Source organism: Colobus angolensis, unplaced genomic scaffold (assembly GCF_000951035.1).
Source record: "Colobus angolensis palliatus isolate OR3802 unplaced genomic scaffold, Cang.pa_1.0 Scaffold146, whole genome shotgun sequence".
Classification (NCBI taxonomy): Eukaryota; Metazoa; Chordata; class Mammalia; order Primates; family Cercopithecidae; genus Colobus; species Colobus angolensis.
Window position 1 is genome coordinate 2,256,174 of NW_012114555.1, and position 23,514 is coordinate 2,279,687.

General features: G+C 36.0%; 1 protein-coding gene across 2 annotated transcripts in view; it reads right to left on the reverse strand.

The window, feature by feature from the left end:
* The window catches only part of TBC1D19 (TBC1 domain family, member 19), a 171,520-nt gene that overhangs the window by 131,481 nt on the left and 16,525 nt on the right, over positions 1-23,514 (reverse strand). The window contains exons 2-4 of one of the 2 annotated variants that reach the window (XM_011935631.1): positions 10,682-10,754; positions 9,466-9,511; positions 3,272-3,347 (exon numbers count right to left, since the gene is read on the reverse strand). The exons of the other annotated variant lie outside the window; for it this stretch is intronic. Of the exons in view, the coding sequence (XP_011791021.1) occupies positions 3,272-3,347; positions 9,466-9,511; positions 10,682-10,754 (195 nt within the window). The remainder of the gene's footprint in view (positions 1-3,271; positions 3,348-9,465; positions 9,512-10,681; positions 10,755-23,514) is intronic. 2 annotated transcript variants of the gene reach the window in all.

Here is a 23,514-nt window from a genome sequence, read left to right on the forward strand (position 1 = left end):
CAGAGGTTGCAGTGAGCCGAGATCATACCACTGCACTCCAGCCTGAGCGATAAAGCAAGACTCAGTCTCAAAAAATAAAAAAAAGCAATTACTATAATAAATTGTAATTTGTGCTAAGGGCTATAAAACAACAGGGAGCTATTCAACAGAGTTCAAGAGAGCGATCCTTTTCAACAGGAGTAATCAATAATAACATCAGAGAAGAGATGTCATCTGAGCTGACCCTCACAAAATAGATAGGATTTTCGTAACACAAAACAGGCAGAAAGGGCTTTCCACGACAGGAAAACAAAATACAAAAAAGTGTTAATGATGCAAGAGGGAAAGGCAAAATGATTCACTTGGACAGGCACATAGGACAGCAGAGACTGACAAAGTGGATGGGGAAGGCTGGGGACAGATAGTAAAAATTCTTAAATGCTGGGCTCTGGAATAGGAACTTCATTTTTTGGGCAACTGGGAATAATCACTGAAGGTTTGTTAAAAGGCAGTGAGCTACAAGGGTTCGTCTGCTTATAATTAAATTTAATAGTATTGAGAATACATAAGGAGATTGGGAGAGATCGATTGAAAGTTGGGAGGTATAAAAATAAGATAAGGATGTGAATTAAAGCACAATGTCTAAAATAAACAATAAAAGGCAACATTATCAGCATTATCACCATCATCATCATTATTGTGACTACTATGGTAACAGCCTTGGTAATGAACAGAAAGAGGAGATTGTAAGACTATGGGAAGAAATAATATTTAGCACTTGATCACTAGTAACAAAAATAGGAAGGTGAGGAAGAGATGGTCATTTTAAAAAGAACATAAACTTTTTAGACATGCTAAGTTTGATCTCACAGAAAAAAAACGTGCAGCAGACAGTTGATCTTAGAGGACTGGAGCAAAAAGAGATGTGGCAACAAAAAAGAAGAAAGCTGTGGAAGCTTGAATGAGATAACCTGAATATTCTTTATAAAGTATAAGTGAGAAATGCTTAAAATGAGTGAGAGAGAGGTTGAATTAGGGGCCACACAAGCATGGAAAAGTTTTAGAACAACCTAAATGGAAGACAGACAATGAATAACAAATATAATCTTAGCAGACAGCAAAAAGAATCCACTGGAAGTTAAATAAATGAATTGAGACTAGATAATGGTTAACATAGAAATTACATGATTTTCTCTTGAAGTGGTCAAAAGTTTTGGAGAAGAGAGAAAGTAAACAGTAAAAGTGGCCTTAGACTAAGGAGTAGAATGGCAGACAGAACAGAAGTCTGATGGGGAAGAGATTATGAAATGCAAGGAAGAACATGATGCAATACATGACATGTGATCCAGACTAGGTAGCTTTCATGGAAAGAAGAGAGAATTGCTCCCCAAAATAGGGGGCTAAACAACTAAATGTCTCAAAAAGAACAAATATAGAAAGACAAGTAGACACTTACTGATAGGGGAGGTAATCAGTATGGCCATAGTTAAAGAATCAATTAGCTCAGCAAACCTCATTCAAAGTGTTCTGTGGGCTGGGTACTATGCTAGATGCTGAGGATAAAAAGCACAATCCCTGCTCTTGAAGAATGAATAATTTAGTGCAGGGATTGGCAAACCTTGTATGAAAGGGAAGACAGTAAATATTTTAGGCTTTGCAGTCCATGGGTCTCTGTTGCAACTAAGCAGCAACAACCAATATGCAAATGAACGAACATGACTATTTTCCAATAAAACGTATCTTAGGGATTCATATAGTTTTCATGTGTCACAAGATTATCTTCATTTTGATTTTTCAACCACTTAAAAATGTAAAAAGTAAAAATAAAATTCCTAGTTTGGCCAGCCCTATAAAAATAGGTGGCAGGTTGGATTTGGCCCAGGGGCTGTAGTTTGCAGATCCCTGATATAAGTGGGAAAGTCCAGAAAGAAAACAGAGGAGTATCATACATGTACCTATCACTCACATATATTCTTAACAACTAGCAGGAAGCTCTGAGAGTGGACTTATTATTTACCTCTCTATCTCTTCTTTTCAGTCATGATTTTAAAAAAAACCTTTATGTTTTGTTTCTTACACCTAGTATGTTAAAACTGATACTTTCTCGTTACTGTTTAGAAATTTTCAATTTCACTAAAAAATATTCAGGCCCAATCTTCTTAGTTTTATTTTCTTGAGTTTAAATCTTTATAACAAAAAACCACAGAATTCTTTCACATATGTATGACTTATTATGCTTTATGACAAATTGATAAATAAACATTAACTGATTTCCAGCCGTAAAAGATACCACCTAGAGACAGAAATATATACTTCCTCAACTATCTCCAAGGTTTTTATTTCTATTGCTTCTTTTCACCATCTAATTTTGATTTTTTAAAATAAACATAAAAGTTGAAAAATAAAAATCTGCCTAATTTCCACTGTTGTGGAATGTGATGACTCTGCAGAAAATTTTCAAGAGCAGAAGAATCATGATGATAACTGTGGAAGTTGAGTGATGGGTTCGTGGGAGTTCTTTAAGGTACCTTTGAAATATTTCATACCAAAAAAGGTTTTAAAAATCCATCTCTGAGGCTATGCTGGAGAATGAAGGCCAACTGACTGTGGTACTCATTATGTGCCTCAGCAGTGGCAGTCACAGAATCCTACTCAAACAGCACTGTGAGGAAGGCTTACGGACAGGACTGGGTTGAAGGGAGGTGAGTGAGGCTGTGCTGAGATGAAGGACAGTTTAAAAAGCTAGGGGCATGTGCTAGAACCTTTTGAGTTTCCATTTTAACAACTATTCATAGTTTTTATGCTTATTTAGTTATTTTATTCCTAGTTTTTTGCCAACCCATTTTGATAGCAGGTTTATCAGAGTTCTATAACAGCATACAATTAATAGGTGACAGCCTACTGTGAGAACAACTATATTTTAAATACACTATCAATAACACTGGCTTCAAAGACTAAAATTTTAAGGAAAGAGGGTGTCAGTTCATTCACATTTCATTCCTTTAATATCACAGGCCATGAAAAATAGATTGCCACATTACACTTGTATCATATTTTAAATTGCAGGCCAGTATGGTAGATTATTTTTCCCCTTCTACACCATTTTTTCCAGGGTTGCCATAGTTAAATAGGTATGATCCTTGGTTACTGAAAGTAAAATGGAAGAATATACAAATACAATTAACATCAATTTAGGGGTTCTTACTCAGTATTTCAAAACTAATAATACATACTCCTGACATCAAGAATGATCTTTTGCTCTGTATTACGTAACTTGGCATGAAAAACCAACCTGTGCTTTCCTCATGTATACCAAAGGTTCTTTAAGATGTTCAGGAGGTGCAGCAGGATGACTAGGTAAAGGAAACCTAGGAGCAAAAAGAGGCAGCTAAATATCACACATTACTCTCTTGGTTAGATATTACTTACCTCTGTAGTCCGTGTTATAAACTGTTTTTCCAGTAACATTTCATTTTATATTCAAAATGTATTGTTTTTATTAAGAAAATAGGTTGATTTAGTCAACAAATACTTGGGCCGCTCTAGGTACTAAGTATACGGTGGTGATTGAGATAATATTCTCTGTTCTCATGGACGTAACATTCTCATGAAGAAAGCCAATAATTACAAACACATACAAATAAAATAATATCAGATTGTAATAAGTGCCATGAGAAAATGAAAGCAGGGTAATAAGATACAATAAATTTGGAGGTCAGTGACGTCCCCTTAGGGGATTTTATATTAAAACCAAGACATGAGTGTGAAGGAGCCAACCATGCAAAGATCTGGGGGAAGAATATTCCAAGCAGAGGGATGGCAAGCACAAGAATTCTAAGGAGGTAATGCATGAAATGTTTAAGGATCAGAAAAAGTCAGGATCACTGGTACATAATGACTGAAGTGCAGAGTGGTATGAAATCACAGATAGAAAAGGCAGTAGGAAGACATGATGGTTCAATGTTTATTTGGAGATTCCAATCCATTTCACAACGATATATAGCTCCTCTTGAAATTAGTCATCAGACTTGTACAAAACAGTCATGTTCCAATAATTAAGAACCACAGAGCTGAATTCTCAAGAAATTCCTGGTCCAAAGTGGGACAAAAGCATGTAAAAGGTTAATAATATTCGAAACCACTTGCATCTGTCCTGGAGCCTACATGTAAAAGGCTAAACTGTCCTTAGAAACATTGCTGGAATAGAGAAAGGCAACCTATCCCACCTAATCTATAAGGCAGTTTCACAAATTGATTGTTTCTGGCAAATTATTTTTCCAATAAAATCTACATTTCATGTACCTTCCCATTCACAAATGAAAAAAAAGTTAAGTCTCTAGATACCTTGATATTTCTTGTGTTATATGTAAGACAGTTTAAAAACTATCTCACATTGTCCATTACACCATTTGCTTCCACTTTTAATGGTAATTATGTCTAAATTTAATAAAGCTCAGAAATTTAGGATTAAAATTTGAGAGAATTTACTGATGATCTTAATAGTTATTTAATGATCAAAGAAATGTATCCAAAATACAGATAACAAGAGGAGACAACTTGAAAGTCATTCATATTAAGACAAAAATCAAGTTAGATATTTATTTTTTCAGAAACATTTAATGACAACCTAGTCAATGTAAAAAAGAGACAGAAGTGGACAAAACTGGCTAAAACATCTGCCCTCCTGGAGCTTACATTTAGTAATATGCAGAGATAAGGGTTGCCAGATAGGAAAAATGCACAGAAACTTATACAGCACAATTGACTCTAGTTTTTCTTGTCCCCCAAGTCTCCCTAAATACTTAGATGTTCTACCCACTGACAGTAAACTATTTTAGGCAACCATTATTCCTCGCCTACATTTATCCAGCAGGTTCCTAAGTGCTTCCAGACTATTTTCAATCTATTCACCAGTTTGCCTGGATGTTGGCCAGAAGTGATGTCTTCCTTATTCACCAGTAATTGTAATTCCAGCATCTAGCAAAATGCCTGGTATACAGCAGATAACCAATATATTGTTGAATGGATAAAATGCAAATTTGATCATATTACTACTTTCCTTACAATTTTAAATGGCACCCAAATGCTTTTAGCATCCAGTCTACAAAGTCTGAAGAGGCACAATCCTTTTTATAAATCTAGACTCGTCCTTAGTCATGCTCCCTTCACCTGCTACCACCCAACCATACAAACTTTTGAACATTTGCACCATACTCTTTTCCACTTCTAAATCTCTGAGTCTGCTATTCCCTTCTGCCTGAAGTGCTTTTCTTCTCTACTCTTTCCCCTGACAAACTCTAGCTTCGCTTTCTGATCTCAGCGTGGATATTGCTTCCTTTGGCAAGCCACCATGGCAACCCCAAATCTAAGTTAAATGCCAGCCTTATGTGTTCCTTGTATTTCCCCAATCATTGCACTTATTTTGCTGCACTGTAAATGCCTCTTTAAAGTCTTTATGCCCAACTGAGATGTAAGTTCCAGGAGACAAAGACTGTCTAGCCTGTTTATTATCAACAGCACCTGGCTCTGTGCACAATAGCAAACATACAGTAGCATTTCAAACTAAGCGGGTAAAGAAGAACTGTATGTTTAGGACATTTCAGAGGTACCCAGGTCTACTGCTTGAGCACTCTCCCAGTGAAATCCATGAATGTGTACGAAGACTCATCCAAATTTGTGGTCTAGTGTAAGGTATCCCTTATCTAACATCCTTCCATTTTAGGCCCACTACTGTTTGACACTTGTAACTCTGTAAGGTATGGTAGACTTTTGCATATATCTACTATAACAGCAAACTATATGATATGTTTTTATAACATGCACATATAGAATAAGACTTTTAAGGTTTATTTACTTCTTTATGTTCTTTAAGGGAAAAAGAATAGGTCATCTAATTTCTTATAAACTGCTCTGTACAAAGTACAATGAATACTAAAACACAGAAATAAATTGATCTATTTTCATTTTGCATGTAAAGATTGTCTTAAATATAGTAAGGCTAAGACTAATAATTGCACTGTTTCCTCAATTCAACAAATATTTGTCATGTATTAGCATTGGTAGGTGGCTCAGTAACTATTTGCTGACTCAATGTCATGTATTTGATACTATAGGAAATATGAAAGAAATGTAAGACACAATTTTTGTTCCAGAACATTTTAAATCCAGTCAAGAGATAAGATATAGACCTATGTAAGACATAGTAAAATGCACGGGCTTTGGAATCATATAGTTGGAGGCTAAGCCCTAGCACTTCCATTTGTTAGCTATATGATGTTCAACAAGTTACTTAAGTGGTCTGCCATGGTTTGAATGTTTGTCCTTTCCAAAACTCATGTTAAAATTTGTGATTGTAACAGTATTCAGAGGTGAGATCTTTCAGAGGTCATTAGGCCATAAGAGCTTCACTGACATGGGTGGGACTGGTGCCATTATAAAAGGGTGGGTTAAACCCCCTCTTGCCCTCTCACCTTCTGCCATGGGATGATGCAGCAAGAAGGCTCTCACCAGATGCTGGCACCTTGATATTAGACTTCCCAGCCTCCAGAACTGTGAGCCAATAAATTTCTATTCATTATAAATTACCCAATCTCAGGTATTCTGTTATAGTATCACGAGACAGACTAAAACATGGTTTAAGCCTCAGTTTTCTCTTCTGCAAAATGGTGATCATAATAAATTTTACTTCATAGTGTTGTACTGAAGATTATAATGAATAAGCCAATGCATATAAAGTGCTGGCACAAAATAAGCATTCAATCACTGTAAATTATCGTTCATATAATACTAAACAGTTATTAACACAATAACAACTACATAACTGTTTTAAATGAATGGAAAAGATAATTAAAGTATGCAATCCGAAATGGAGAGTGCTAACCTAGACTAGTTTAAAATTTCATGTAAATAACAGAATACAGAAAATTTTCTAGTATATTTGTCAAATAAGAAACTGACTAAAATCTTTGTAATGCTTACTAAAACAAGTAAAATGAAGCATACTGTTTTCAGGTATAGTCTGTATAGCTCGTGTGTTCTATACCTCTATTAGGCATGAGGATGTGTATTTTTTATCTCCCATTGTTTAATATTACCTAATGAATACTCATACTTTCCTTTTTGCTTTCCTTATTCATCCATCTAATGGTTGCTGCCAATGAAAAATGCAACAGAATACGCTAAGTCTTCTTTATTCCTTTGACTTATGTTATGGGAAATGTTTCTTTCCCACCCCTGATGTGCACTTCCATGTGAAAAGAGTTCCATTACTATAACATTCTTGGACTCTCTTTAAGGCTTAACTCAATACACCACAGAAGAGGTTTAATGCCTTATTCAACTTTTAAATTTGAGAAGCATAAACTGAACATACTGCCCCTGATCCAATGCTATTTGACTGGAAGGTTAAATCTATTTAATTCTTGAGATTAGTTGAAAGACTAATTTTGCTCTCATATTAAGCTATGTCCTCCTACCTAGTCTTTATCAGTAATAAAAGTGTAATTTTGATATCCCATCTTTTTTTTGTTTTATCTTGTTTCTTAATTTGTTCAGAACCCAAGCGAGGAATAAAAGTAATATCACTGGACTCCTTAAAAAAATCCCAACGAGTTATTCAGAAAATATATACTTAAAGTTCTATTGTACAAAATGTCAACAATATGATAATGAATAAAACAGTCCCTTCTATCAAGTAAAAGGGCAGTCTGTCACACAGAACAATTTTCAGTAATATTAGTAATATCACCTCAGATCGAGAATCCAGTGTTTGGAACTACACACAACAGGCACCTTTAGTACATATTGTAAATTTAAAACCTTACTTGTCATGATAAATGTCTATTCCTTTGGTGACTGCCAAAGGTACTGTCACAGTACTACTAAAGGTATGGTCACAGTCAACTTCAATTATTAGATAGCACTTATATCCAACATTATTTAAGAATTCAAATCCGGCCGGGCGCGGTGGCTCAAGCCTGTAATCCCAGCACTTTGGGAGGCCGAGACAGGCGGATCACGAGGTCAGGAGATCAAGACCATCCTGGCTAACTCGGTGAAACCCCATCTCTACTAAAAAATACAAAAAACTAGCTGGGCGATGTGGCGGGTGCCTGTAGTCCCAGCTACTCGGGAGGCTGAGGCAGGAGAATGGCGTAAACCCAGGAGGCGGAGCTTGCAGTGAGCTGAGATCCGCCACTGCACTCCAGCCTGGGCGGCAGAGTGAGACTCCGTCTCAAAAAAAAAAAAAAAAAAAAGAATTCAAATCCAACTGGGAAGATGGATTTGAGCAAAGCAAAGAAGCAAATACTAATTTTTTAAAAAATTGTATCTAAAGCACATGTGCACAGGCGTTCATCTGAGTCTCTTCATTTTAGAAACAATTCTGGTAAGCTGCATTATGTCATTTCCCAGTTAAATGAACTGGAAAAGTCAAGTTGAAAATAGGAGTGTTAAACACTAGAGAAGGCTACAGACAGAAATACAGTGATAGCAGTAAAGGAAAAAAAAAGCAGACATGGGAACTCTATTAGACTTGGGAACTCTATTAGACTACGAGCTCTATGAGGGCAGAAATTGTGTTTATTGTTCTACACTATATGCTCAGTGCTTAGTATGGTGCTGCCACATGGTAAGTATTCAATAAATAACTGACAAGTAACAGAACACTGAAGAAACTACAAAAGCTAACATTCTGGATTTACATTTTAAAATGGCAAACAGTTCTATACACCTTAATAGACCCTGATGCTAAATCTAAATAAACAAAAACATAGATGTTCTTAATAATGACACCAATCTTGCCAAAGAACAAAAAAGATAACCATGTTTAGAATGGACAGTTTATAAAGACACAAAAAAAGAACGTTAGTAAGCTTCGGTTATCTGAAATATTAACTTCAGAGAAACATCTTATTCCCTAATTCCACTGAATAAATGAATTGTTAATATAAAATAATGGGTGGGGCCGAACGCAGTATCTCATACCTGTAATCCCAGCACTCTGGGAGGCCGATGCAAGTGGATCACTTGAGGTCAGGAGTTCGAGACTAGACTGGCCAACACAGTGAAACCCCATCTCTACTAAAAATACAAACATTAGCCAGGTGTTGTAGCAGGGGTCTGTAATCCCAGCAACTTGGGAGGCTGAGGCACAAGAATCACTGGAACCCAGGAAGTGGAGGTTGCAGTTAAGCCAAGATCATTGCACTGCACTTCAGCCTGGGCAACACAGTGAGACTCCATCTCAAAAAGAAAATTAAAAAAATAAAATAGTAGGTGGTTAAAAAAAAAAAAAAAAACCTATTTCTTATTGTTTGCCAGGCAAGATGGTAGTAATTTTTAATTGTATTAACTTACTTGAAATGTTGCATAAATATTAATGAGAAATAATAATACAACAAGTATATATAACAATACTGGTTTTATTACTCACAAAGTAAATATAGCTAAACAAAACACTATTGCAAAATAGGTAGGAAAACTCACACACTCAGTTCACTATAAACAGCATTCTGAAGTTTCTTCTCCCAACCTGTTTTTTAAAAAAAGAATAAAATATATGAACATACTAGTTTTTAAATAAACATACATCATAATTAAATTTATCTCAACAAAACTTTGGCATCATATTGATTTGTGAAAGAACTTTGTCAACTGCCAATCCCTATGTAAAGTGTTATTAAAGATTATTTCCTATATACTTACTATATCCCTTGGCTAACACGGAGCAGCAAAGTCACCAACATGATATTTTAAAATAATATCATTATTGCACCATTTTATCAAGTTGGGAGGAACATTTCCTTTTTCACTATCAAAGTGCTCAATGAATGTCAAAATCTTTGGATGTTGTACTACTAAAGCTGTAAGGAATGTACCAAGGGAACAGCAAAAAACAGGCACGTGATGAAGACAGATGACAAGTATCTAGTTATAATTAACTTGTCAGCAAAGTCCTGGACGACAGAGGCAGATTACTGTGAGCTACCAATAGTCAGACCAGTTAGCTCAGCTTCTAACTATCTGGGACAACCACTTAACATCTCAGTTCCCATATGCAGATGTTGGACTAGGGAACCTCTCTCCTCTTGCTCTTTGAAAAGTTAAAATTTTCTTTTTATTTTCTGTGAAAGCATAAAAGGAAAAAAGTCACAACTGAAAAGTAAAATGAAAAATTATTTAACTAAGGAGATACTTAATACCTTAAGGATGTATTTATCCATCAGGATATTACCAGTAAGGCAAACAGTATTTAAAACAAACTAATGCAAAGGAGTCTTTCTCACAGAGTTCTTGAATTTTTGCACCATTTTGTTAAAATGTCTAATAGTTCTAATTCTCCCTAAATAGAAACCTATTTGGCCATAGTTTTCACAATTTTGAATGAGAAACTGGAAGGCTAGGGATAAAATATTATTTATTTTGCCTTGCAAGGGTATCCAAGGCACAGAATACAGTCATGGGTTCATAGTTTCTGTTTCTGATTGGGCCAGTAAAGCTCTTTCCTCATCCCTCTTCTCTGCTTATCACTAGAGACAGAAACCAAAAACCATGGCTTCAGGTTGTTAAAAGCCTAAAACAAAACAAAACAGAATGACGACAACAAAGTAAGGTGGCTGTACAAGCTTGAGGGCTTAAAGAATTAGGAATAAATAAAACATTTTCTTATTTTGCCTTAAGTTATTAGGAAAAAATTACGAACCTGATATTTTAAAGAATTCCTTAATATCTTCTTTCAGTGATTCAAGTTTAATCTCAGGTCTCTGAAGACTGGCCTAATAATAATAATAATAATAAAGAAAGATAAGGAAGGAAAAGACATCCAAAGTAAATCACTTGTTAATATTTAGAACAAATGAAATGTTTAAAAAGGAGTGTCCAAAAATGCATACTATTTGAAAAATCCTCTTTGAAGATAGAGCTTAGAACTATCTAGAATAGCTTGTAAGAAAGAAGACTTTCTCACTAACTCTTAAAGGATCTGTGATAGTATACTAAAGTCTACTAAAATTATAAAAACTTGGAGATCTTGAGTCCTTATCATCTTTATCTAGGGTCTCAAGTTGGAAAAATACTCAGATTTTATAAATTCATTGCCTTGATACTATATTAAATATATATGGCACCTGTACCTAATGACTGAAAAAACAGTTGCATCCATGTAAATGGATCTTTGCATAGTGTCTTCCTCTTTGGATTGCTTTTCAATGTAATGCATTGTGTATATTTGTAGAAAATACATAAAACTACTAGTTCATAAATGTGTATTATTAGTGTTTTATCTTCAAGTGCATTTTTCCTATTCTACTGGTTTTTCACACTGTAATTTTTACTAAAAAATAAAATTTTTCCTACTTGTAATGGCTTTGATTACTCTCAAAGTGTTGATGTTCCATCACCTAGCTCTGTCAAATTCTAGCAGCATACTTGTTCAGAAGGAATTTCTACTAGAGGATCTCAAATAGAGTATTTCAAACCTAAGAAATCAAAACTTGGTCTTATCCTCCACTCTCTGTCTTGTTCTTTCTCTTACATTTTTCAAATCTTCATCAATAAAATTACCATTTACCAAATCTTCCAAGTTAGAAATTTCAAATTTATTCTCAATTCCACACTAACTCTTCCATGATTCAATGCCTTTCTGGGAGATGGCACTGGTAGCAGTGAGATTTTTTGTAAAAACCTCCTCAATTTCCACATAAAAACAGACCAAGCAACTAGATAGCAAAGCCAAATCCCTTGGAAAATATTCACCACAAAACTAGATGATAAGCTATCCCCCAGAAATGTAAGCAGCTGAGGATAAACCAACTGACACAAGACCTGTAAGGTATCAACATCTGTACAGGAAGAAGCAGAAGAAACAATTGGCTATCTGATGTAGTGAAAACAAAAGAACCCCAAAGTAGTCAACAAACATACACTTGAACACATGATGAGCCAACTTTAGAGCAGAAGTTAAAACAGGGAGGGGTTTTGCCTAATCCAAATATAGCCAGGTGATATCTGAAGAGACTGGAGCAATCTAGTACCTATAAATTCTTAAAACTGACAAATCAAGGCTCCCTTTCCAAAGTCTGGAAATGTTGATAAAGTAATAAAAAAGGAGAATGATAGGGAGCTAACTCATTACCTTAAACAGTGGTAAATAATGAAAAAGGCATTTATGCTGCCTTTCCTATTGGCACTATACCACTAGATATCCACACAGTAAATAAGGGAAAACGACTCTTTGCAAAAGTATTCTAGCTAATAACTAAAACAGATATGATATAATTAGAATATCACAACTTTGCAATCCCCAATGAATAACTAATTCTAGGCATTGAGCAAAAATAACTACTAACATTGCAAAAGAGATAATCAGACATTATGCGGTTTTCAATGAAAGAACACTCTACTGCTATTGTCCGGCCAAAGGGATAACACCTGAGTATGATGAAGCCTCTGGGTCCACCTGTCAACTTACAAGACATACAAAGGACAGAGGAACATGTTGAGTTATACCATGAATTTGCAATAAGAAAAATCTCCAGGCTATGGGAAATTCTAAGGTCAAACAGCCTAGTTCTTCAGCTGATAAACTGTAAGGAAAAACAAAAGAAGGAGAGAAAACCTATAGCTTAAAAAAAAAAAAAAAGACAAAGAAATTTTAAAAATAGGCAGGACTAAACTATAGTGTCTAGAGATACATATTTGATTAATAAAATTATCAAGGAATACAGAAAATATAAAAGATCCTCAATGTCACTAATCACTAAAGAAATGCAAAACAAAACTGCAATGAGATACCATTTCACACCAGTCAGAATGGCTACAATTAAAAAGTCAAAAAATAACATTTCAGGGAGGCTGTAGAGAAAAGGGAAGGTTTACACACTGCTGGTGGGAATGTAAATTAGTTCAGTCATTGTGGAAAGCAGTCTAGAGATTTCTCAAAGAACTTAAAACAGAACTACCATTTGACCCAGCAATCCCAATTACTGGTATATATGCAAAGGAATATAAATCATTCTACTATAAAGACACATGCATGCCTATGTTCATTGCAGCACTATTCACAATAGCAAAGAAATGGAATCAACCTAAATGCCCATCAACAGTAGATTGGGTAAAGAAAATGTGGTACATATACAACATGGAGTACTATACAGCCATAAAAAACAACGAGATCATGTCTAGCAACATGGATGAAGCTGGAGGCCATTATCCTAAGTGAACTAAGAGCAGGGACAGAAAAACAAAACCCACATGTTCCCACTTATAAGTGGAAACTGAACATTGAGTACATGTGGACACAAAGAAGGGAACAATAGACACCAGGGCCTACTTGAGGGTAGAGGGTGGGAGGAGGATGAGGAACGGAACTACCTACTGGGTATTATACATACTATCTGGGTGATGAAATAATCTGTACACCAAACCCCCATGAAAAACAATTAACCTATATAATAAACCTGCACATGTGCCCCTTAAACTAAAAGTTAAGAATAATAAAATATCTAACAGAACAACTAAAAAAAAAAAAAAAAAGAGATGCAGAAAAGTGATTACCACAAATCTCATGTTATCAGAAATGGAGGGGTTTGTGATTGGGATGGGACAAATGGAGAGGTTTCCAGTGTAGCTGGCAAAGTTTCACTTATAGGGTGGTCATTACAAAGTCCTTCACTCCATAACAATACATTATAGATTTGTATCTATAATATAAATATAAATTTATATACTTACGGGCTAGAAAGGTTCAAAAAAGACAGGAAAAAAGGTCCTCCCCATCTATACTTTCTCTCCATTTTGAAGTCCCACATTTAGTCTAAGACAAGTCTTCTTTCTCATTTGAATTACTGCAATGACCTCTAAATTGGGCTTCTTGTCACCTTACTTAAATTGTGACCACTTCCACCTGGCATCCTCAAAACTCCCTTACTTTGTTTTTTCTTCTTTCTTCACATTTGTCACCTTCTATTATACTGCACGATTAATTTATTTTCTATGTTTATTGGTATATCATCTATCTCATTACATTGGAAGTGGTAAGCTCCATTAGGGCAGACATTTCTGCCTTTTTTTACTGTCTGTATCCCAAGTGCATAGAACCTAAGTTGTTTCCACACAGTAGGTGCTCAATAAATGTTTATTGAATGAATGAACCAATTTCTCCCTTTGCCAATCTATCTTCCAGCATTTCTTTCTAAAACATAAGTCTCTCCCAGCTGTGGCTCTTCACAGCTTACATAAGAAGTCTACGTTTTTTAACATGGCATACTTGGTCCTTCACAATGTAGACCCAACTTATCTCTACAAATTCATCTCCTGCTGTTGCTCCACCAAGTTAACAACATCCTCTTCTCACACCTCCTCCCCACACACACCGTAGCCACAGTAAACTATATTACTGATTTCCCAACTCTCAGTCCTTTAAGGACTGTTCATATTTCCTCAGATGGAAGTGCTCTCTCACTACCTTGGCAAACACCTGCTAGCTTCCAAGACATCCTTCAGATATCACCTCCTTTCCCTAGGCCAGGCAGCAAGGATAAAACATTACGTTCCTCTGTTTCAACAACTATCAGATTACTATGTAATTTTCAGCTCACCTATTTATCTTTCTGACTAGACTATAAGTTCGAAGGCAAGGAATGGGTCTTTATTTTTGCGTCCCAAGTATCACCCTGGCATTAATTATTGTTTGACAAAATTATATTGACCAAACCACATTCTATTTTTTACCCTATTTCCTCCCCTGCAAAACAAGGAACTTGATAAAAATTATGTTTAAGTGAAGAGACTGTTTTCCAATATGTTACTCCTAGAAAAGACTTTTAAAATCAGAAAAACCCTGCTAATTATTCAAATGCACTAAATCGAAAGTAAATAAGCTATCTTATACTAGCCTGCACTTGAAAATGATTCGGAGAGAAAACAATTTAAAGAATTTTTTAAAAACTGGTTGTTTTTTCTAAACACTTTCAGTATTTTAAGGTTGCTAGACCCCCTAGATATACTTTGCACCCAAACTAATTATAAACATCTTCAAGTATTTGAGGATCAAAAGCAGGACAGTGATAACATGGTAAGGCACAGTGGTTCTCAAACATGATTTAGCAACAGAACCTATTTTGCAAATGACATCGAAAACCTATTAGGAATCCTATATAAAACACATTGAAAATGATATTACCAAACAATAGAACAATGAGCCTTTTCTTGTTTGCTAATGTTATGATTAAAATTTAAAAGGTACAGCTTTATTCTGATAGAGCCTGAATATCCAATTTCTGTATTTTGTTTTGGTGGTTCAGCATAGAGAAAAGTCCCGATCAAAGACATGTTTGCATATTTAATAGACTTCCTGGTCATCTCAGCACACTCCCAAATTAAACTGATGTAGGAAATTGAAAGAAGCAGAGTTGGAAATTTTTATTTTGAGATAAATCCTAAAATTTACCACAAATACAAAAATCAGACAAAGAGCTTCCAATACTGCTAAAATTACACATAACATGGTTTTACTACTACATGATGGGGTATGACAAGCTCACTTGCCTTACATCTCAGTAGTATACCATCACTAGGGGCCTGTGTTAAACAGAAGCACTTGTGCTTTGCCTGGCCAGCCAACCCCAAACACAGTATACCCACTGCATTAAGGTTCATCACTTGAACAACATTCCATAAGCACACATGTGCAAGCCCAGATATTTTAAAGGACCGGTGTAGAATTATATCTTTATAATCAAGCATGCATTTGTAAGAAGTGTCCCAAACACATGACAAAAGATAAGAGAAACAGGTTCTGTTCTGGGATCACCCAGAAACAAGTTAATCTGGAAACACAGTAGTGGATTATGTGCTAAGCACTTGATATTTAGTGTATCTGAAAGTGTTGTTTCTTAGTATAATTTTTTAATTAAACATTTTTAAGTGAATATAGCTTTTCAGAATCCTTAGGTATAACAGAACACAGTTTGAAAACCACTTGGGACTAAATGAGAGTGGGATTTGGCATCAAAAGATCTGGAATCACCTCTCAGCCTAATTTACTAGCTTGTTCAAGTCATTTAACCTCTCTGTATGGCTTTTCTCCTTTATTTAATGGGAAAAATAATACCTTAACTAAGTTATTATGAGTCTCAAATAGAAAAATGCTCAGTTATTTTTAGGCTGTAAAGTCCAATATAAATTAAAGTTGCTGTGCTATAAAATATAAGATATCCCAGATGGCAATGTACTAAATATCTGTAAAACTGTCAGTGAGGTGGGTGAGGGGGGCTGGAAGTAGAGGCTTTTCAAACATCTATGACAAAAGTTAAGTCTTCTTTAAACAAAATGCCTCTCACTCACTTTAAGAGCTAGTGAAGAATATGCTCAAAAATATAATCTAGTGAGAGAGGGTACAGTACATTTGTAGTTATGGTCCTGCATACATCCTTCATCCATTTAGTTATGCTGATTCTGACATCCTCCACCCTTCTGCACTCCTAGAAACACGTGACCAAACCTCTCCCCCTCACACACATACACAAATCTAGTTTCTTTCAATTCCTACTAGAATAGTCTTAATCCAAAGTACTGGCCACTAGCAATCTTAAATTTCTAATCTTGGTGAACAAAGGGAACTGGAGAAGCAAAGCAGCTAAAATAGCAGCTGGGCCAAAGAAGCTGTGAAGTAAGCTGAGGCTAACTCTCCATTAAGTACAAATGAGGGCATAGGAATTTCTACAAAAAGGGTTCCAAGGATCCTTTAATTCCCTCTAAAGAGACCTCATCCTCCCCGCTTTTCACTATGCTATCGTGCTAATCCTGAACTTCATCATTCTGTACCCCATGGAATTGTAGGGTTAGAAGTGATTACAGAATTATTCTATGTTGACTAACCATTTAATGCTTGATTATCTGCTCCAAATGATTTTCTGCCTTCAAAACTCTAACTTTAAAACTGTACCTTTCTAACTTAGAAACTGTCTACATCCCTACTTTAGTCAATTCCATCTCTGAACTATTCTACTGGAAAATTCTTACTTATTATGAGATTAATTCTCCTTAAGATTTACCATCACTACCCCTTCCCCTCCACCACTCCATCCTGGGGTCACAGAAATAAGCTTAGTGTCTCTTCTGTGAGAGAGCTTCCAATTTGAAGATAGCTATTGTGTCTTCCCTGAAGGTTTCTCCTTTTAAGGCCACAATATATTCCCAGGTTCTTCAAGTTCTCTTCATACAACAGAGCCTTCTTACCACCCTGGCCATTCCTCTCTGAGCAAGGTCCAGTTCAACTTGTTCTCCATTGTTGTAGTTTCTTAACTGGCCTCTCTATTTTACTCATTCCACTAGACCACTGATATTCAAACTTTTCAGTCTCAGGACCCTCACTCTTAAAAATTACTGATGAGGAGCCAGGTATAGTGGCATACACCTGTGATCCCAGCTACTGGGGAAGCTGAGGCTAGAGGGTCACTGGAACCCAGGACTTTGAGACCAACCTGGGCAACACAGTGAGACTGCATCTCAAAAACATTATTGAGAACCCAAGAACGCTTTGTTTATGTGGATGACATCTATAGATATTTGCACTGGAAATTAAAACAAAAACAATTAAAATATTTGTTTATTAGAATGGTAGTTCTTCAAAACATTAAACATAGAGTTCATATGATTTGGTAATTATTCCACTTTTGAGTATACATCCAAAGAAATGAAAACAGACACTCAAACAGATACTTGTACACCAATGTTCATAGTAGCATCTCTATTTTTTTTGTTTTTTGAGATGGAGTCTCCCTCTGTCACCCAGGCTGGAGTGCAGTGGGGTGATGATTTCTGCTCACTGCAAGCTCCGCCTCCAGGGTTCACGCCATTCTCCTGCCTTAGCCAGCCTCCCAAGTAGCTGGGACTACAGGCGCCCACCACCACGCCCAGCTAATTTTTTTTTTTTTTTTTTTAGTACAGACAGGGTTTCACCGTGTTAGCCAGGATGGTCTTGATCTCCCGACCTCGTGATCCACCCACCTTGGTCTCCCAAAGCGCTGGGATTACAGGCATGAGCCACCACACCAGGCCCATAGTAGCATTATTAACAATAGCCAAAGGTGGAAACAACCCAAATGTCTATAGATGGATAAATGGATAAACAAAAATCATATGTACATATATATTAGTACAATGGAATATTATTCAGCTCTTAAAAAGAAAATTCTGGCCTGGTGCAGTGGCTCACCCCTGCAATCCCAGCACTTTGGGAGGCCAAGGTGGGCAGATCACGAGGTCAAGAGATTAAGACCATCCTGGCTAACACAGTGAAACCCCGTCTCTACTAAAAATACAAAAAATTAGCCTGGCGTGGTGGCGGGCCCCTGTAGTCCCAGCTACTCGGGAGGCTGAGGCAGGAGAATGGCGTGAACCCGGGAGGCGGAGGTGGCAGTGAGCCGAGATCGTGCCACTGCACTCCAGCCTGGGTGACAGAGCAAGACTCTGTCTCAAAAAAAAAAAAAGAAAAGAAAAGTCTGACACATGTTACAACACGGATGAACCTTCATGATACCAAGCTAAGTAAAATAAATCTGCCAAAAAAAAACCAGATACTGTATGATTCCACTTATATAAGGTACCTAGAGTGGTTAAGTTCATAGAGACAGACCACAGAATGGTGGTTACTACAGGTTGAAGAGGGGGAGAATGTGGAGTTATTATTTATGGGTACAGAGTTTCAGTTTGGAATGACGAAAAAGTTTTAGAGATGGATGGTGAGGATGGCTGCACAACAGTTAATGACAATGAACTGTATACTTAATGATTAAAATGGTCATTTTTATGTTATGTATATCTTACCACAAAAAATCTGTTCAATTGATTTTAATATAACTGTAATAAACTCATTGTATACTAACTTATTTTTATTTAAAGTAATTGTATTTTCAAAAATAAAACAGTGAGAAAACAGGCACTGTTTTACATTTTTGCAAATCTCTTTTGATGTCTGTCTTAAAAGAAGATAGCTAGATTTTTTATTCTGCCATAGTTTTCAGTCTGTGGTACTGTGTTGTTTTGGTTGTTGTCCATGGAAAAAGGAAGAGTATTTTAATATTCTTTTTCAGATAAATCGGGATATTCTCCTTTGATAGTATACCAAAATTTACAAGCAGTAGTTTCCTAAAGATTAGTTTTGATGTAGAATCTGACCATCAATAAACTTTCCATACTTTATAACATAAAAATGCATTGATCAGTCTTGCACTGTGACTTAATTTTTTACATATCATACATAATTTTGTAACATTATACACTGGTCTTTTCAAATACATTGGTTAACTAAGTTATAAAGTGAAAACATATCATTGAATAAAAAGTAATGTTCATTACTATCACCACGAATATGCAACTGGCACATATGAAATGTTCAATAAATACAATGGAATATTATTCAGCCCTTAAAAGGAAAGAAAATTCCGACACATGCTACAACATGAATGAACTTTGAAGCCATCAAACTAAGTGAAATAAATTTTTAAAAAGACAGATACTGTATGTTTCCATTTGTATGAGGTACCTAGAGTAGTTAAATTCATAAGACAGACCGTAGAACGTGGTTACTACAGGTTGGTGGGAGGGGGCGAGAAGAAGAGTTATTGCTTATATATGCCTATGTGTACATATATATATAGAGAGAGACATACACAATATATATAAAATACATAAACAAAAAGCTAAAACAGAAGTGATATTTTAAAAGGATATAATGTCCTTTCTCACATCAATCCCCAAAATATCCTTATCATGAGCTTAACAGTTTGTACTTGTCTAATTTTTCTCAAGGGCCCATCCTACCACAGATGAGAGGCTCCATTAAAATATGTTGAATTACTATGTATCTTTATTTCTTCCTAATACTTTTGGTTCTTTCCAAAACTGTAGACCAGACCTGTTTCTGTAATCCTAGTCATCCCAGTGGACACACATTGTAGCCAGGAATAAGCTCTAGTTTCAAATGGAAAGTTCTGGCTCTGCGAAAGCTGACCATGCCTTATACTCAATCTGCGCTGTGTAATTACAGCCCTGCTCTGGTTTCTCTCACCTGAGGATGGATCCCTCACTCGTTTTCTTTTGCTGACATCTCCAAGCTGACCCCCTTCCCTTCCAGCACTGGCTGTCTTGTTCCCTATTCATCTGCATCTTTATTCTTAGCCTCCTTTCATGGTATACTTTATGCCTGAAAGTCTTCACTTCACATTTAGTAACCGATTTTCTATCTTTCATTTCAACTTGGTCTTACCTAATTCAACCCTACATGACCTTCTATAAACAACTCAGTTTCCTCTAAAAGCTGAAATAAAACATGAAGAGATGTACTTAAACAAAGCAAACCCACATTTTAGTATTTCTCTTATCCCTTACATATGTATTTTCTATGGAGACAAGAACTTTCTTATTTTATAATCCTGTATACCATTATTTATTTCTTTACTGTTTTAACTTTTCAGGATTAAAGGACAAACAGCAGCAAAAGTAGATATGGGTAAGTATGACAGCACTCCCTGGTTCACACCAAATGTAATCAGGGTTCTTGGCTTATGACAACAACCTATTAGTTGCATTATTCCTTCTCTCTTCAAAGCCTATTTTCTTTCAGGTTCCTTCCTTTTGCAATTCTATTATTTATAACGACAATGTGAGCAACAAAACATAGTAAACACTTAATGGAATGAAAATAACATTTGGGGTATTACACAACATCCATTTTAAATACAAATAATGCATAATAACATAAAATAACATGGCTGATCTGGTGCTAATCACCCCATTGTCTAGAAGATGAGTGAGCAAATTCTTTTTTTAAAAAAATTAATTAATTTATTTATTTTGTTATTTTTGTAGAGACAGTCTTGCTCTGTCGCCCAGGCTGGAGTGCAGTGGTGCAATCTCAGTTCACTGCAACCTCTGCCTTGAACAAATCAAGGGTTCAAGCAATTCTCCTGCCTCAGCCTCCTGAGTAGCTGGGACTACAGACACATGCCACCACATCCAGCTAATTTCTTTTGTACTTTAGTAGAGACATTGTTTCACTGTGTTGCCCAGGCTGGCCTCCGACTCCTGAGCTCAGGCAACCTGCCCACCTCGGCCTCCCAAAGTGCTAGGATTACAGGCATGAGCCACCACACTTGGCCAGCAAATTCAATTTTAAGATGCAGGTTGACTTCATAAAGTACCTCAGAAAACAAAAAAAATAGCCTTTTTCTAGAGAACACAAAATTCCACACTCTCTTTAACAAATTTCAACATATAAAGGGATACATTAAAATACAGTCAACGTTTAAGAGAAGAGCTAATGGTGTAGGGTGAGGAAATCTAAAAATCACTTATATTTGGCTTTGAAATATTCTGTGTGATTTTATATTTCCAACTAAGTTGGGCCAACACTGCTCAAGCACTTTCTGGATATACCCAAACAGATAAAACAAAGCCAGTACAGAAGATGCTGGTGGCATGAAAATGCCCTCTTGATTAAATTTTAAAAGGCTTGTAACAAACCACCAGTTGTTTAAAAATATATTATTAAAGCTGATTGTAAAGTTGCCTTTAAAGAGTTATTTCTATTAAATGTCAGTGCTAATGGATATAAACTAAGGCAAAGTTGGTATCACAGATTCTCTTACAAGTCCAAGATAACATTATTTTAAAAGATCTATAAATACATTCTTTTAAAGTATGAATCTATAATATTATAGATCTGTCTAATAAGTCTACATCGATTTTACAAATAGGCATATACATATAAAATATAGATCTTATTTTATCTTAAGAACAAGTCAAATACCTTTTTGAGTTTCTTGTGTAATCATCTCCTGACTCCCGCTTTATCCTTCTTTCTATTCTTGCCCAACTTTCTATTTTGTCTATTTTCTAACTTTCTAATTTTCTATTTTTTCTTTCTATTCTTTCTATCCTTGCCCAGCTTTCTATTACTTCAAGGATTAACCTCCTGATGTTATATGTACAGATCCATAATCCTTTTTTGAAATCCTGAAGCCTGAAAAGCTTTGCAAACCAAGTCTTTTCAAAACTGAATTAGTGGCAAAATCTGTCCTGACTTGAACTCATGTGGTACAAATTTGGCAGAAGGATATTTAGGGCTGGCCGCGGTGGCTCACACCTGTAATCCCAGCACTTTGGGAGGCCGCTGAGGTGGGCGGATCATGAGGTCAGGAGATCGAGACCATCCTGGCTAACATGGTGAAACCCCGTCTCTACTAAAAATACAAAAACTTAGCCAGGCGTGGTGGTGGGTGCCTGTAGTCCCAGCTACTTGGGGAAGCTGAGGCAGGAGAATGGCATGAACCCGGGAGGTGGAGCTTGCAGTGAGCCGAGATGGCGCCACTGCATTCCAGCCTGGATAACAAAGCAAGACTCTGTCTCAAAAAAGAAGAATATTTAGTCATTTATCATACATAGTGTAAAAATTCATGCATTTTGCTGCAGAAATGTAAGTGTATACAATTACAAGGTACTGCCAGATCCTGATAGGGATATTAAATAACATAAAATATGCATGAATTACCTTTTTATAATTTAAAAAATAATATGAATTCCTTAATATCTGGTCCTTAGATTTTGCACAAGGGAATGTATGGACTGTATATACTTATCTGTAATACTATCATCTCTTCATGAGGGCAAAAAAGATTAAAATATGATTAAGAATATTAATATCAACTAAATATTAACGCTACAATATAATAAATAGCAATGTCTTATGAAATGTAAAGTATATACAGATTTAAAATGCATGGCAAAATAATACACAAAGAAAGGGGTGAGTACATTGTTCTAGGTTCTAGCATTATATTACAGGAAAATAGTAAAAGTAATAATTTATGTAAAACTATAATTAATCAGGAATAAGTGCTGTACCTCTAGTGTAGCTACCTAAAGAACAGTACAAGTTAACGAAGAGGAAAATGTAATATAGGATTTGAATAATCCAAAAGAATGAAGAAATGAGAGAAAACAGAATATGAAGTAGATCAAATAACAAACAAATATTAATGTGAGTTATAAAACCATATAGATCAGTAAATTCATTAAATGTAAATAGGCTAAATAATAAAATTAAAAGACTATTAAAAAAAATACATAGGCCGGGTGCAGTGGCAAACGCCTGCAATCCCAGCACTTTGGGAGGCTGAGGCAGGAGGATCACCTGAGGTTAGGAGTTCCAGACTGACTGGTCAACATGGTGAAACCCCGTAGCTACTTAAAAAAAAAAAAATTAGCTGGGCGTGGTGGCGGGCCCCTGTAGTCCCAGCTACTCAGGAGGCTGAGGCAGGAGAATGGCGTGAACCCGGGAGGCGGAGGTGGCAGTGAGCCGAGATCATGCCACTGCACTCCAGCCTGGGTGACAGAGCAAGACTCTGTCTCAAAAAAAAAAAAAGAAAAGAAAAGTCTGCACATGTTACAACACGGATGAACCTTCATGATACCAAGCTAAGTAAAATAAATCTGCCAAAAAAAAACCAGATACTGTATGATTCCACTTATATA